Source organism: Sinocyclocheilus anshuiensis, unplaced genomic scaffold (genome assembly GCF_001515605.1).
Source record: "Sinocyclocheilus anshuiensis isolate Anshui unplaced genomic scaffold, SAMN03320099.WGS_v1.1 scaffold1406, whole genome shotgun sequence".
Classification (NCBI taxonomy): Eukaryota; Metazoa; Chordata; class Actinopteri; order Cypriniformes; family Cyprinidae; genus Sinocyclocheilus; species Sinocyclocheilus anshuiensis.
The window spans coordinates 338,094-355,242 of record NW_015557146.1 but is presented as its reverse complement, the minus strand read 5'-3'; the positions used below and the strand labels follow the sequence as shown (position 1 = coordinate 355,242).

At 34.3% G+C, this 17,149-nt stretch overlaps 1 protein-coding gene across 1 annotated transcript; it reads left to right on the top strand.

Annotated features, from left to right (window-relative positions):
* Positions 1–499: 499 nt before the first annotated feature.
* gipc3 (GIPC PDZ domain containing family, member 3) lies at positions 500–15,995 on the top strand. The gene is made up of 7 exons (XM_016473211.1): positions 500–787; positions 3,140–3,325; positions 4,752–4,932; positions 12,843–12,952; positions 13,034–13,115; positions 13,811–13,964; positions 15,130–15,995. The coding sequence occupies exons 1-6, from the start codon at positions 500–502 to the stop codon at positions 13,960–13,962; spliced, it is 999 nt and encodes a 332-aa protein (XP_016328697.1). The 3' UTR covers positions 13,963–13,964; positions 15,130–15,995.
* Positions 15,996–17,149: the final 1,154 nt, after the last annotated feature.

Genomic DNA, 17,149 nt, shown 5'->3' with positions numbered 1-17,149 from the left:
GGACTGGATTGGTGTGGATTCCTTGTGGATTATTGTGATGTTTTTATCAGCTGTTTGGGCTCTCATTCTGACGGCACCCATTCACATCCATTGCAGAGCAAGTGATGGTATGCTACATTTCTCCAAATCTGATGAAGAAACAAACTCCTCTACATCTCGGATGGCCTGAGAGTGAGCACATTTTCAGCAAATGCTCATTTTTGTCTGAACTACTCATTTAGATCAGCTAAATATTTGACCAAACGCTGCATCTCTGGTGTGAAGACCGTCCACCTGCTCTACAGACAGATGGTCTCCAGGTCCTCAGCGTGTCGCTTCACTTCAGGTGTTCGTCCTGCTCTCCAGTGTCACCCACAAGATCTCTAGCTCAACTGGTTTTGGGTTTCCACTAAGCAGGGCCAGAAACCGCTCACCTGTGCAGCGTTGCCTGGCTACCCTCATCTTTAATTTAACACGGCAGACCCGACTGCAGACGGCCGCCGACGCCTCGCTCTTCACCATGCAGGAGTTCGAGAAGACGACGAGCAACCCAGAGCCCATGCAGAACGGAGAGGCCATGAGTCCGGACGCGCAGGACTCCAGAGGACCGCCGGGGGATGAGGAGAACCAGGGAGCTGTCCCGTCAGAGCCGCCGCTGCCCCAGGAGCCTCCGCCGTGTCCGAGGCCCAAACTGGTGTTTCACGCACAACTGGCGCACGGGAGCCCAACGGGACGCATTCACGGCTTCACCAACGTCAGGGAGCTTTACGCCAAGATCGCAGAGGTCTTCGATGTCTCCGCTTCTGAGGTACGGCGAGTCTTTGGGACTCTTTTTTTTTGGGAAACGTTACTGATCTGAGGAGTGGTGTGTGGGTTATTTGTTTCTTGGAAAGTATACTGGAGTTTGCTCTTAAGGTAGTAAATGTCTTGTTGAAAGTTGCTAGATAATGTATCGCCATTACATTAGATATCTTGATTGTTACAGCTATTAAAATTGACAATATTTAAAAAAAAAATTTCCCCGGTTACAAAATGATGCAAAAAGAATTACCTACATGCTAGTGGCTAGTAAATGGGGAAAAATCCACAACAAATAAAAATAAAATAAATAAAAAATATTTTCATATATGTCAGTGGCTAGTAAACTAGTAAAAATAAATACATAAATATTTTCACTTATGTCAGTGGCTAGTAAACTAGCAAAATAAATGAATAAATAAATAAATATTTTCATTTATGTCAGTGGCTAGTAAACTCATAAAAAAAATATATATATATTTTCATTTATGCCAGTGGCTAGTAAACTAGTAGAAAAATAAATAAATATTTTCATTTATGCCAGTGGGCTAGTAAATAAAACAAACATACAAATAAATAAATGAAATGATAATTTTTTTCATATATGCTGTTGACTAGTAAATAAATAAATAAATAAATAAATAAATGTTAAGTGTCTTCATATATGCCAATGGCTATTACATGGGGGGGGGGATAAAAATAATAAATTATATATATTTTTTGTATATGCCATTTGCTGGTAAGTGATAAATAAATGAAATTAACAAATTAATTATTAAAAAGAATAAATATTTTAAAAATGTTTTTAAATGCGCCAGTGGCTAGTAAATTTAAACAAGCAAACAAACAAATAAATGTTCTACATCTAAAACAATTAAAAATAAAAAAATGTTCTTTAGTAAAATGCCTTGAACAATAATAAAAAAAAAACCATTAAACATATTCCAAACAAGTTAACATATTAAGTTAACATGTTTTATTTTTGTTTTAACGTTACACTGCTTAAAACAAATTAATCAGTCAGCTTGATCCCTAGGCAAATAAATGAACGAATTGATGAATGAATGAATGAATGAATGAATGTTTTTAATATGAACATATGTTTTTAAATGAATTAGTTTTAGTATTTGTATAAAACATTAAATTAAAATGTTTTAAACAATTACACAAAAATGTAACTATTATTAAACTAATAAATAAAAATGTTTTTTAGTTATGTGCCCCTGCTTGTTCATCACCAGGTCAAGTTACATAACCAATCAGTTTTATCTGAATTCTTTTCTTCAAAAGGACTGTACTGTAAAAATCACTCAGCCTTCAGGAGATAATGTCCTTCAGGAACCGGTTATCAAGACATTTCAGCACTCTTGGAGGGATCAAGGCTAGAAAAATGTAGTTTTTATCTCAAACAAAACAAACATGCTTCAGTTTGAGTCGAAAGTTCACTATGAAGAAAGACTTCAAGGTCACATGAGCTTTCTAACCGCTATAAACAAACGCGTCCTACTCACATTTATAGTTATGAAAAGCTGAAAATATTTAATATTGTTTGTTTTACACACATATTAAGTGTAGTGGTAAATGTAAAATACTTTAGTGGAAATGAACAAGAAGGCTTGTGCCTAATTTCTAGCAAACAGGAGAGTTAGCATCTGTTAGCATAGTTAAACACTGTAATACGAATACAAATCAAGTTTTAATCAACGTTTATCGATGCTAGCTACCTATTTGACTCCCTAACACACAATATCAGTTATATTCGGGCAGAGTTACCATGAAAGTAGTTGACCGCCACAGCGAATCAAAAGTCAAAAATTGCTTTCAACGTTTAACCTTTGTAAATTCCTCTGGTTTATGTTATTTATTTGTTTGTTTTTTTTTTAGTTTATTTACAGGCTTCAGTTTGAGTCGAAAGTTTACTACAAAAAAAAAAAAGACTACGAAGGATCACGTGAGCATTTATGCGTTCAAACCGCTATAATCAATCGCGTCCTACTCACATTTATAGCTATGAAAAGCTGAAAATATTTAATATCAGGCGTTTTATGCACATATTAAGTACATAGTGCTAAATTTAAAACATTTAGCGCCTAAATTCTAGCAAACAGGAGTGTTAGCATCTGTCAGCATAGTTAAACACTGTAATACGAATACAAATCAAGTTTTAATCAACGTTCATCGATGCTAGCAACTTACTTGACTCCCTAACACACAATACAAGTTACCTTGAAAGTACTAGTTAACCACCACAGCGCCATCTTGTGCGCCATCTTGCCGCGCTTATGATGGAAAACGGCGGGAAAGGTTCCGGTGTCCGTTTTCTCTGTAGTCTGACGCATGTTTGTCTATTTTCCCCCTCCAGATCCTCTTCTGCACGCTAAACTCGCACAAAGTGGACATGCAGAAGCTGCTGGGCGGTCAGATCGGTCTAGAGGACTTCATCTTCGCGCACGTGAGGGGAGAAACCAAAGAGGTGGAGGTCATTAAAACTGAAGACGCGCTCGGCCTGACCATCACCGACAACGGCGCGGGATACGCCTTCATTAAAGTACGTTAACCAGGTTAACGGTTTCCTGGAAAACAAGTCTGGAGTGTCGCGAATCTTAACATTTGAGCTCCCAAAAGGAAATACAACCCTGGAACAAAACAAAAGCAAAAGAGAATCAATACATAAAATAAAATAACATAAATAAAAATGCTAAATGTTTTCGCATATGCCAGTAGTCGGTAAGTAAATGAGCAAGTAAGTAGCCATGTAAGTAAATAAATAAATAAATAGCCTACATAAATAGTAAAGTGGTGTAAGTTATCAACATAACCAAGGCTTCCTGAATATTCAGAATCTTAACATTTGAGCCTCCAAAAGGAAAATAAAGTCAATCAATAATTAAATGTTGTTTTTGAATATGCCAGTGGCTAGTTAAAACATAAAGTAAATAATAATAACAATAAAAAAGGTTTCATTTATGCCAGTAGCCAGTAAAATAAAATAAAAAATATATAAAATGTTTCATATGGCTAGTAAATAAGGGGGGGGGGAATTAATAAATAAAGTGGGTATAATCAAATGAACCGACACATTTTCTGGAAAAATAAAAGCTTTTAAAAATGTAACCTCCAAAATGAAAATACAATCCTGAAAAAAAGAAATAAATAATAAAAGTAATAATAAATATATAAATAAAACAAAACAAATGAATGAATGAATACATAAATTGAAAATAATAAATAAATGAACAAAAATAAATAATGAATAAACAAACAAACACAAAAAACATGACAATTGCTCACAAGTCACGACCAGGCAACTCAAAAGTCAAAGTTAAATTAACTTTATTTTATATCAAATGCATAGAAATGCAGCATGCATTTTGCAATGAAATGTTACTTCTGCAAAAAAAAAAGGATGTAAATCTAAAAAAATAATCAAATAAGTAAAAACAAAAAACAAAACCTAAGACCAGTTGAAAATAATGAAATAAAAGTTATAGACATATATGCAAATGTAAAAAAAACTGGACACCAATGAAACAGTTTTATGCATTATTTGTTATTGTTTTAGAGGATAAAGGAAGTAACTGTAGAAATAATTGTAAATATTATATGTAATAATATATGCATAGTATATTAATATTTATTAATGTAAATAAACTAGTATTTAAACTAATATTTAAAAAATGCACAAGATACATAAAATAAAAATTATGAAAATATGTCATGTTGAATATATAGTCATTTTAGCCTGAGCAGCAGAATTTAAAGAGCCTATAGAATTACATTAAATTAATTAAATAGAAATTTTGATATAAACGTTATAGACATATATGCAAATGTAAAAAAACTGGACACCAATGAAACAGTTTTATGCATTATTTTTTATTGTTTTACATAATTTAATACAATGTATAAATATATGTATTTACATATATAATATAACATTATATTAGTATTTCATATTGTGTGTTTTGTTTTAGAGGATAAAGGAAGGCAGCACCATTGACCGAATAAAGACGGTGTGTGTTGGCGACCACATCGAGGCCATTAATGACCAGAGCATTGTGGGATGTCGGCATTATGAAGTGGCGAAGATGCTGAAGGAGCAGCCGAGAGGAACACCATTCACCCTGCGCCTGGTCGAGCCCAAGAAAGCCTTCGGTGAGAACTCATATTAATATCTCATATATCACATCAACACTTCTCGCTTCATCAAAACCTCCACGTAACACACCTGACGTCAATTAACATCAATAAACTGCTGGCTGTGTTTAAAAAGTATAAGCAGCTTCATCAACTCAGTGTTACAAACTCACTCTGGACCTTATATTTAGGAGAATAGCGCCACCATGTGTTCACACTATGGAATAACATTGTAGTATATTAAGGTATTAGCCTAAATATTATAGTAGTATATGAATGAAAATATAGTAATAGTATCATGTATGTAATATAGTATTAAAATAATTATTTTATTAAATAATTATAAATGTATTCATTTTAAAATGTACATATGTAAAAACATTTATATATATGTAGTATATCAATAATTCTTTAGTTATCCGTAAACATTTATTTACAAACTATTTGTTTAAATATTTACACAAACACACAGTATATTACACATTTATTTAAATTAAAAAAATTTGTAGTGGCCAATATATTGAAGAGTAGCGCGCCATCGTGTGGTCAAACAGTGGTAAATTATAAAAAGTATTAATAATTTAATTTAAATAAACATTACAAAATGTATCTAAAATATATGAAATATACTATATGTATTTTAAAAAATATGGAATATTTACATATTTATACAAGTAGGATATCACCTAATTAAATAGTTAGAAGTTAATTATTTAAATAATTGTAAATATTATATGTAATAATAAATGCATAGTATATTAATATTTATTAATGTAAATAAACTAGAAATTTATTTTCTATGAAATATTTAAATATTCAATATAAAAATGCACAAGATGCATAAAAGAAAAATTATGAAAATATGTCATGTTGAATATATAGTCATTTTAGCCTGAGCAGCAGAATTTAAAGAGCCTATAGAATTACATTAAATTAATTAAATAGAAATTTTGATATAAAAAAATGCTGTGAATCAACGAATCATTGTTTTGAATCCCCTACATGACTCCTCTGAATAAACTGATTCACCAGAAATATATATATTTAATAATAAATGCATATTTACATATACATATGTATTGCTACGAGTAGTACATAACTAGATTTGAATATTAATTTAAATGTTATGTGTATATTATGTATAATATTAATATTTATTATAAATGTATTTATTTATACATTTCTTTTACATACAAGTGAAACACACACAGGTATGGTTCAGAAATGTTTCAGTCGCTCGTGAACACAATAAACACGCGCATGTCATTAATCAGATTCATATCATTACATTACAGTGACCTCAGACGACCCGTGCCATGTAGGAAATAACAGTGAACGCATTATAAGTCTGAATAGCAGGTTTCCTCAAATTGTACTGTACAATAAATGCAATTTTAAAGAACGACATGAACGGAAAGTTCTTTTCCGGCATCATTTGTGAAGGAAATGTTCCAGGGTTCAAGGGCATGGAATTAAGTAGAGATGCTTTGACATTTCCAGCCATTACTAAATTGTCCCTAGCAATAATTTGAAACACGAGTATGTAACCATAGTTATTGTAATAAAAAGTAGTAAAAAAATAGAAGTAAAAAAAAATACGCTAGAAAACTGCACACTTTTAGGAAATACATGTGTGGAGCTACAAACGCGATCGTAATGCACAATGTTTCCATCTAACATGTATTTTGAGCTGCAGATAGTCACATTAACCCTTTAACGCGTACGATCACACCGGTGTGATTAGAACTTTCAGTGCGTCACGTGATCGACTGCTGAATTTAAATCCTCTTTGGCTGGCGCGGACGCGCTAAGCGCTTGGCATATTATCACAAATATTCATTGTTTTCAACCATATAAAGCTTATTTTAGGTTTCAGACATTTAAATATACATAAGTACTAGCAAAACCATACATCTGTCTTTTATGCGTTGCATCGCGCCGCGTAAACATAAAACCATGTCTGCATTTGTGATCGGAGAAATGACAAACAACAAGCGCTACTCTACACTGCTCAAAACTCGTGTTTGAATCGTCAGTGGCAAATCCTTTAAATATGAAAAACGTACTTACAGTCTGTGAGTCAGAACAGCCGGCATTGTAGTCTACTCTCCCAGGATCAGTAAACAGTCCTCCATAAAATGTGCTGCACACATCTGAATATTTGGGTTGAACTGTTCTGGAACAGTGTTGTAAATACAACTTAACCACTGATTTCTAGTCGTGTCCTCTTTTGGAAAACCAAACAAAGTACAGGTGCATCTCGATAAATTAGAATGTCGTGGAAAAGTTCATTTATTTCAGTAATTCAACTCAAATTGTGAAACTCGTGTATTAAATAAATTCAGTGCACACAGACTGAAGTAGTTTAAGTCTTTGGTTCTTTTAATTGTGATGATTTTGGCTCACATTTAACAAAAACCCACCAATTCACTATCACTATAGGCTGTTTTTTCTGCTGTAAAGTTGGGCATTTTAACATGGGGAGTCTATGGGACTGGCTCCCTTTTGGAGCCAGCCTCTAGTGGCCTGTCGATGAATTGCAGTTTTAGTCACTTCCGTGTTGGCTTCACGAGAGAGCGGGAGGTTGCCGCTTGGTAATTACAGACTCAAAGCAGTTAATGCTAATAATTAGCCGAGGCACGTTCCTCCCACAGAGAAACAAACACTCATGTAAATCTCGCCACGCTTTGCAGACTGAGTAAACGCTGAACGAGCCTCTGCTGTCTGTGACAGACAATTACCGTCGTTAATAATCGAAAGGCCTTTGATTATCATTATAGCATTAGCTAACTGGATGCTTTAGAGTGATGGATTAGTAGCCTTTGTGAAAGAGGCGTGGGTATTTACGCTCCCGAGCGCGCGCTCAATTCCCTCGCCGTGTTTGTACATTGAAGATCAAAGGAAAAATGGCCGCCACTGGCTGCTAATTCTGTAGCTTGCTAACTAGCTACAAGTAGTGATTCCTGGCTATTTTCAGCAGCATGACTGTAGTTTAGTTTACCCTTTCTACTTTAGCATTGTATATTTAAAACGATATCGCCTCCTCAAGCAGCTTCAGAGCTTTTTCTTTGTAGCTTGTAGTGAAGCTAGCTTCTGTTTTAAACATTTAGCTTTACTGTAATTGAACTATATTGTAAATTAGAAGCTTCCTGAAAATAAATGGAGAGAAATGTATATACATACCGTGGCATGCAAAAGTTTGGGAACCCCTTGCAGAATCTGTGAAATCATACAAAATGCATGTTATTTTTTATTTAGTACTGTCCCGAGTAAGATATTTTACATAAAAGATGTTTACATATAGTCCACAAGACAAAAAAAAAAAAAAAAAAAAGCTGAAATTATTAAAATAACCCCCTTCAAAAGTTTGGGAACCCTTGGTTCTTAATACTGCATGTGGTTACCTGGATGATCCACATAAATCCCTGGTTTGTTCTGAACAGTTAAACTGAGCACTGTTCAGTACATTGTATACTGGGGGTGAAAACTTTTGAACAGGATGAAGATGTCCAAATGTTTCTTATTTTGTTGAAATATAATTTTTTTACATTTAGGACTGCCCTTCGGAAGCAACAGAAGATACTTGCATGTTTCCCGGAAGACAAATTAAGTAAAATTTACCTTGATCTTCCAATTCAAAAATTAAAGGCTCTTAATGCATCGTGTTTCCTTCTGGAGCATCAGTGAATGTTTGAAAACCACACACATTAAGAACCAAGGGTTCCCAAACTTTTGAACGGGGTTATTTTAATAATTTCAGCTTTTTTTTTTGTCTTGTGGACTATATGTAAACATCTTTTATGTAAAATATCTTACTCAGGACAGTACTAAATAAAAAATAACAGGCATCTTGCATGATCTCTATTATTTTGTTAAAATTATTGACATTTTCACAGATTCTGCAAGGGGTTCCCAAACTTTCGCATGCCACTGTATATAATTGCATATAATCAGCAGTTGTCTTATTTGGGTTTTTAGAACCCCAAAATATGTGCCTGTAAACATTTCACTGCTGTTCTTGTGATTTGGAAACTGTTATGGTAGTGTTTTTAGTAACTGTGTGTGTGTGTGTGTGTGTGTGTACACACACACACACACACACACACACACACAAAGAGTGGAGATCAAAATTAGAGAACAACATATAATTTACTAAATTTCGAGGTCACTGCTTAGTCCTATTTGAAGTTATCCTAACAGGAGTAGAGTTTTTTTAAAGCATATTTCATAAATTAATTGTATTCTGAAGCACAGTATAAAAAAAACTTATATTTGAAAAAGAACTCAAAATTAGAGAACACTTACAGATACCTCCAAGTTAATAATATTAATCTGGCACCTGGTGCTAATTTCCTTAATTACAGTGGCATGTGAAAGTTTGGGAACCCCTTGATATACAGAGTTCTGGCATGAAACTCTAGATGGCGCAGTCCGATAGGTCTAACTCAATCTGACCTAATGACATCATTATCACATGGCACAGCTGATTGGTTCTCTCCTATATCGGTAGCCAATGAGCTCACTGCTCAACATTCAAATATAAGACTAGTGATAGCCGTAGCAGTTGCAGCTTGCTTCAGAACAGCGAAATCAACAGCTAAGATAAGTGAATGCTCTTCTAATCCATATCGCTGTGTGTATTGCGTGGACTGCCTAATTGAATTTAAAAAAATGAGCAACCACAATCAAGTTTAAACTAGTGATGGGCGAAACGAAGCTTTTCGAAGCATTGAATCAATTGAACCAATTGCTTCGAAAAATGATTTGATGTTTCGAAGCACTTGAAACAGCACATGCTGGCGACACCTGCTGGAGAAAACGTTTTAAAAGCATCGAAATCTCAGACCAAACTTACAAAACAAACAGAAATGTTTTTTTTTTTAGAAACAACATTTTTCAAAATAAATAATAAACACTTAAATACTGTTAAATATTGGTGCTTGTTTTATGTGTTTTATTTAAGTATAATCAAACCCTTAACACACAATGAAATAAATTAATTATTTAATGAATTAATTGATTTATGTAATTATTTCATTAATGAAGTGTTTTCATTAGAGCTGTCAATAAAAATCAGCAGGCAAGAGTAGTGTTATCATTCAGGAAGGAGGTGGTTTTAATTCTATCGTAAGCTCATTTTGTAATTTTTAAGGCATGTGATTTGTAAGTTGAAAGTACTGCATGTTTTTACAAATTTTTAAAACTATATAGCCATCTGTGTTAAAGGGAAGTTATCTTTTGTTTAACCCACAACATCTGGCCCTGAATTCTTTATTTTTATAGTAAAATTTTGTGGGATTTCATGTCACATGATTAACTGGGGAACCAGAAGTGGTTCATGGGTTCACTTTGAGATCAACACCCCCTAGTGGTGAACCATCGGAGTTTCGAAACGTTTCGAAACAGTGTGATGTAACGAAGCTTCGTTTGCTAACATCACGTGACCTGGCCGGTTTGATACGTGCTCCAAAACACTGATTCGAAACAAAAGATTTGCAAATGTTTTGAAGCTTCGTGAAGAAGTGTTTCGAACGTGCCCATCACTAGTTTAAACTAAGTGTCATGTTAGCAGTTTGCATTGTATGCAGGAGCGAATATTAAGCATGAGAGCAAAACACAGTTCAGAGCATTTGTAATCACTCTGAGGACACGCCGATAGTAATGGACATGAAACTTGTGTATGCATTTCAACTGGGGTTCGCCATATACATCGGCGATTATCCCAGTGTTCACGTTCGTTATTTCTAAGGTCGGTGTTTTCATTGTGATGAGTGTGTGGTTGATTTCAGCTGCACGCAGCGTCAGAAGCACGCGCTTATCGCAGTCATATCAATGACAGTGTTGCGGGAGACACTGAAGATCACTATCTACGGCTGTAACTGTTAGTTCAGAGAGAAATGCATTATGGGTAGTGTAGTTCAGAGAAATGTGCTCGTGCGATGTGTGCTCTCGCTGTGCTGTGTAGTTCATTCAGGTCAGTCCACCCAGGGGTTTTTGTACACTGTAGCTTTGACAACTTTTATCTGCATGAAAGAGTAAAATGGCATGCATCGGCTAACTTTGTCCATCTCATCATTGCACGAACATGAATTAGCAGCTGTTTACGCTGCCGCTGGGACTGATGAAGTGGAGAAAGTAACAGCAGTTATCAAATGACTAAATTATGATATTTGCTCAGGTGGGTGCTGGGGTCTTATCTATCGGATTGCAACGTATATCCATTTTGTTAATTAAACATTACACATAGTGCACGTCTAATTAGAGTTAAGCCAGTCGGTGTGGTAGCCAAGGCTCACATAGCCATAGCCCACTGTTGTTAAGCTGGTCGGCGTGGTAGCCAAGGCTCATATATTCATAGCCCACTATTGTTAAGCTGGTCGGCGTGGTAGCCAGGTAGCCAAGGCTCACGTAGTCATAGGCCACTAGCGTTAAGCCAGTCGGCGGGGTAGCCAAGGCTCACATTGTCATAGGCCACTATTGTTAAGCCGGTCAGCGTGGTAGCCAAGGCAAACATAGCCATAACCCACTATTGTTAAGCCGGTCAGCGTGGTAGCCATAAGCAAAGTTGTCTGACATAGACTTGTTTTCAGAGAATATATGAAGAGTTCATTTGCAAAAACAGATAATGCCATTTTTAACAATTTTCAAAAATCATGTTTTTTTCATTGTGCATTCCAATTAATCGCAATCAATCTGCAGTTGGGTTATTTTGATATAAAGTAAAAATAACAAAAAAATACAGCTAACACAACAAAACACAATAAAAACATGATAACATAATAAAAAACATGATTTTTGAAAAATAAAAAAAAAGTTATCTTTTTTGCAAAAACTCTTCAATTATTTTAAAGCTTTTGAATGGTAGAGTGTATAATGTTACAAAAGCTTTTTATTTCAGATAAATGCTGATCTTTCGATCTTTCTATTTATCAAAGAATCCTGAAAAAAATATACTCAGCTGTTTTAAATAATGATAATAATAATAATAATAATAAATATTTATTGAGCAGTAAATCAGCATATTGAATGATTTCTGAAGATCATGTGACACTGAAGACTGGAGTAATGATGCTGAAAATTCAGCTTTGATCACAGGAATACATTACATTTTAACAGATATTCACATAGAAAGCAGTTATTTTAAATAGTAAAAATATTTCACAATATTACTGCTTTTGCTGTTTTTTGGATAAAAAAAAATAAATAAAAATGCAGGGTTGGTGAGCAGAAGATAATTATTTAAAAAACATTAGAAATCTTACTGTTCAAAAACTTTTGACTGGTAATGTATGTATGTATGTATACACACACACACACACACTAATAATATGTAATGGTAAATGAATCAAATGAATAATTAATTAGGTTAAAATGTATAAATCTATGAATGTATTTATTCAATAAATATTCATTATTTTTACATCATATATATTATTATTTATTGTATTATTTATTGACATTATATATATTATTTATATATATATTTTTTTATTTAATTATATTCATTATTAATAGAATTAGAATTAGTTTTTATCTTTATATTTTCCATTTTCATGTTTTTTTTGTGAAAGTTTTAGTAATTTTCTTGTGTTTTTGTCATTTTATTAGGTTTTGTTCCTTTTAAAACGTCTATTTTGTTTTTATTTTCAATTCAGTTTTAGTTTATTTCAGTACATCAAGTTAAACTAAACAAAAGTTATATATTAATAAAATATCATGCTTACATTTACAGTAATCCCAAAGCGGATACGAGTCGCATGATTTCTCAGAAATCTCACAGCAATAAACAGGAAACCAAAGCTTGGAATTTCTTTCATTAATCGCTATTGATGATTCAATCTGTTTTCCTGGTTTTCTGTTGTGCCCAGATGGCAATCTCTATTGCGCCGAAGCAGTTGAAAGGTTAAGTGTGTTTGTGTGTTGATCAGACATGATAGGCCAAAGGACGCGAGCGCCAAAGTCCAGCGAGGGCAAAATGGTGAGCGGGAAAGAGACGCTGCGGCTGCGCTCCAAAGGATCGGCCACGCTGGAGGAAATCGTGAGTCAGGGTGCAAATCCCAGGCCTTTTCAACCTTAAGCTTGCTCTTCATCTCATCTCCAACCGTTTGTCTTCCAACAGCCCAGCGAGTTCGAAGACAAGGCCATCAAGAAGGTCGACGACCTCCTGGAGAGTTACATGGGGATTCGAGACCTCGAGCTCGGTGAGAACCTTACCGTAAAAGGCCTGCGAGACTCAAGCAGAACATCTCTGGGATTCCCATAAATTCATGAGCATTAGTGAAAGGAATCTGTGGCCCATGGGATCAGCTCCTTCCAAAAAACAAATTAATGGAATAGTTCACCCAAAAATGACAATGTGCTAAAAATGAGCTCACCCTCAGGCCTTCCGAGATGTAGATGAGTTTGTTTTTTCATCAAGTTTGGAGAAATGTAGCATTGCATCACTTGCTCACCAATGGATGTGAATGGGTGCCGTCAGAATGAGAGTCCAAACAGCTGATAAAAACATCACAATAATCCACAAGTAATCCACAGCACTCCAGTCCATCAGTTAACATCTGGAGAAGACAAAAGCTGAAACAAGATGTTTTTAACTAAAATACAATAGTAATACAAATAATAACGCTTCCTCCAGTGAAAAAGTGGTCTGGTCTGAATCAGGAGAGAAATCTGCACATATCAAGCACTTGATTATAGACTCGTATTTTAGTTAAAAACATCTCAGTGGATTTGTTTTTTTTGTGCAATCTCCAGATGTTAACTGATGGACTGGAGTGGTGTAGATTATTGTGATGTTTTTATCAGACTCTCATTCTGACGGCACCCATTCACTGCAAAGCATCCATTGCTGAGCAATGTTACATTTCTGATTTTGTATCTCATTCGTGTCTTACAGCGACTACCATCGTGGAAGCCGGGAGGAACAAGAAGAACCCGGATGATTTCGCCGAGGCGCTCGACTCCGTCCTGGGTGACTTCGGTTTTCCTGACGTCTTTCTGTTTGACGTTTGGGGCGCTATGGGAGACGTGAAGAACGGACGCATTTAGAGGTAATGCGTGACAAAGATATTTTGTAGGGAAAAAGGTGTTCCTTTTTGTCTTGTACTGTAGTCAAATTTGTTTTCATAGGTATCATTTTGGTAAATTTTTATTGATATTTTTTATTTACATAGCTAAATTTAGGAATTACATATGCTAGTTTTGCAAATATACATAGTCAAATATAAAAAAAAATCAATAGAAAAATATTAAATGTTATTAATATTAATAATTATTATAATATTAATACATATTATTTAATAGTATTTTTTATCTATTATTTTTTATATTCTTTTATCTACGCTCGTTTCCATATAGATTTTGAAAACAATCTAATTTATAATTTTTTTCTGATTATTCCTTTAATGATTCATTTGCATTTGATCAAAATGTGTGTCAGTTTTCATATATCTGAAAAAAGTAAGTGTATTTAGATAATGAATTGCTGTTTATTTTTTGGTAATGCATAGCAAATGTATTTAAAATTTTAAACATTTTCAGTAACTGAAATAAAATGGAATATAAATATTAGATGAAAAATATGCAAAATAATTTTAAAAACTGTTGTGCTGGCAACCAAATAAAAACAACTAAACTCTGGAACAATAGAGAAATATATATTAAAAAAATTAAATATGACAAAAGCACATAACAAAATGATTAAATCCAAAATTATATATATAAAACATGAAAATATACAAATAAAATTGAATTAAAAATATGAATAAACACTACAAAAGTATATTAAAAAATAATGAAGTATTAAAAATTGCAAATTTTTCTTGCAATTTAATTAGTCCCGATACATAGTTACTTTTGAATGACTGTCAATGGATAATGATGCTTTTTAAGAATCACATGTAGTTATGCAATCTGCCAGCATGAGCTAACTGGTCCACGCTGACTAACGAAACGTCCAGCCCTCGTTTCATGACTGATGATATTTGTTGATCTAGACTATATTTGTGTACGGAAAGCATGCAGAAAACACATAAAGCAGGTCATCTCAGGAGGAGTTTATTTACGGGCAGCTCTCAAACACACACACTTACAGAAAACCATTAGCAGGTCTTTCTTCCTGATGCCGGACAAACACCATTAGAAGTTAATGGTCAGACGCTACATGCTAATGCTATCTCACACCAGCACATGCTTTTCCTCGTCTGTGTTTTTCAGAGTACGTCAGACATCTGAGAGACATTCAAGCTTGATTTGTGACGTCTGTCATCTGTTTTCATATACACAATCCTCCCAATTCCCACCTTTATCCTGAGGAAGGAGAACGTCAAGGTATTAGCGGCTAATCGGCATGCTAACGCAAACGTCAAGTGTGTAAAGCAGTATGCAGTAGGTCAAAGTGTATTTCCCACCAATGTGTATAGCTAACTAGGATATAAACCAATCTTTTAAGTGTTTTACAAGATAACTTTTACTTTTAGAACGTATTATGAACTAGTATATGTTAGCTTAGCTTAGACTAGCCTTTGTTTGTTTTGATGTCTGTTGTGTTATAAATACATTGTGTTACTGGTGAAATGAATGATCTTTTACGATTAATGAGAGATCTTGTGACACGATTAGCTTGTGTATATATGAATAATAAATATTTAATCAATTCTATGCACATCCAATGTGTATTTAACTTAAAAATCTACTAAATGTGTTTGTGTATTGTATATCCTGTTTTACAATCCTTTTAGATGAACTGATGTGACATATTTGAATATGTGCAAAGATTAAAAACATACCACAAGTTGACTTTTTGTACATTCACACTTCATACACAACAAAGAGAGCAACAAATGGCTCACAAATTTCCTTTAATCAACGTGAAATCAAAATTGACACTATTTACGTTGTTAAAACGAATTTTTGGTCTTATAGAGTCCCATTCATTTTCTCCATAGAGGAATTTTTTTTTTTTTGGTAAACGTTACAGACAAAACTACTGTGAACTACGCGGTCATTATTCAATGGTATATCCACTTCATTTTAACTTTTTATTTCAACTTTTATAAAAAAAAAAAAATCATGTTAAACAGCAGAATTCCTGGTGAACAAACTACATTACCCATGATTCTGCAGAACAATTCCACCAATCAGAGAATGGCGACAAGTAAATGACACCAAAAGAGCTCCCCCAACTCTGTGAAGGGCAACCTCTCTATACTCTCGAACGACTTAAATATTTGTGTACACACACACAGACACACACACACACACACACACACACACACACACACACATATTTCGCAATAAAATGTACAATATGTCATTTCTATATAGACAATCTATATAAATCAATCAAATCAGATCTTAAATAGTTTTCTATTTCGCCATTGTTTCTAATTCGATTAAGTCATTCGTAATCCTTCATGGGATTGTAGTACTTCAAAGTAAACTATCTTTTATCTTTGTCTTTTTGTCAAATTTTCCAATACTTTTTTGTTTCAAATCAGAGATTTGTGATTTACTTCGTAGCTTGTTGGTTTGATTGTGGCTTTTAACTCTTTAACGAAGACATTTATGGGCAAAAGGAATGGGAAAAACTCCAGAAACTACTGAAAAATGGGCAGAGCATATTGTGCAAAGGCTCCGCCCCATATTTTAACCCCTCACCCTCCAACCAACTGTCTCTTCATCATCCAATCACTGGCTAACTGATAAAATCAAGCCCCGCCCACTTTTCCACTCTCAAAAACAGCATATTACTGAAGGTACTCATTTTAATAATTGAACATGGTTTATTTGCAGCTAGTCATGCTAATGCTTATTTAGCATTAGCAGTCGTAGCCGTGAAATTATTGCAGAACGGGGAAGCTGATATGAATCTAGTTGACATTACTGATCCTTAATTGTTTTCCTGTTAGCCAAGCGCACACTACAAGACAGAAGCTTATCATCATGATTACGGTCTGCAAACAAAAACCCCTTGTTTGTAGCCAACTTTTGTGTGAATGCTATTGAAAAGTCGCAGACACCAGACGTTCACTGAGTCCAAGCCATGTTTTTTTGGCGCATGTCAAAACATGGAACTGTTGGCCAAACAGCTCTATAATTAAAAATGACCATAAATCCATGTTGTTTACACACAAGAAACTGTCTTAAGTGTACACTAGCTAATAAGATTCTGTTCGCAGTGTGCACTAGGTCTTAGCGACGCTGCTTGCCAAAAATGATCTCAACCAAAGATGCA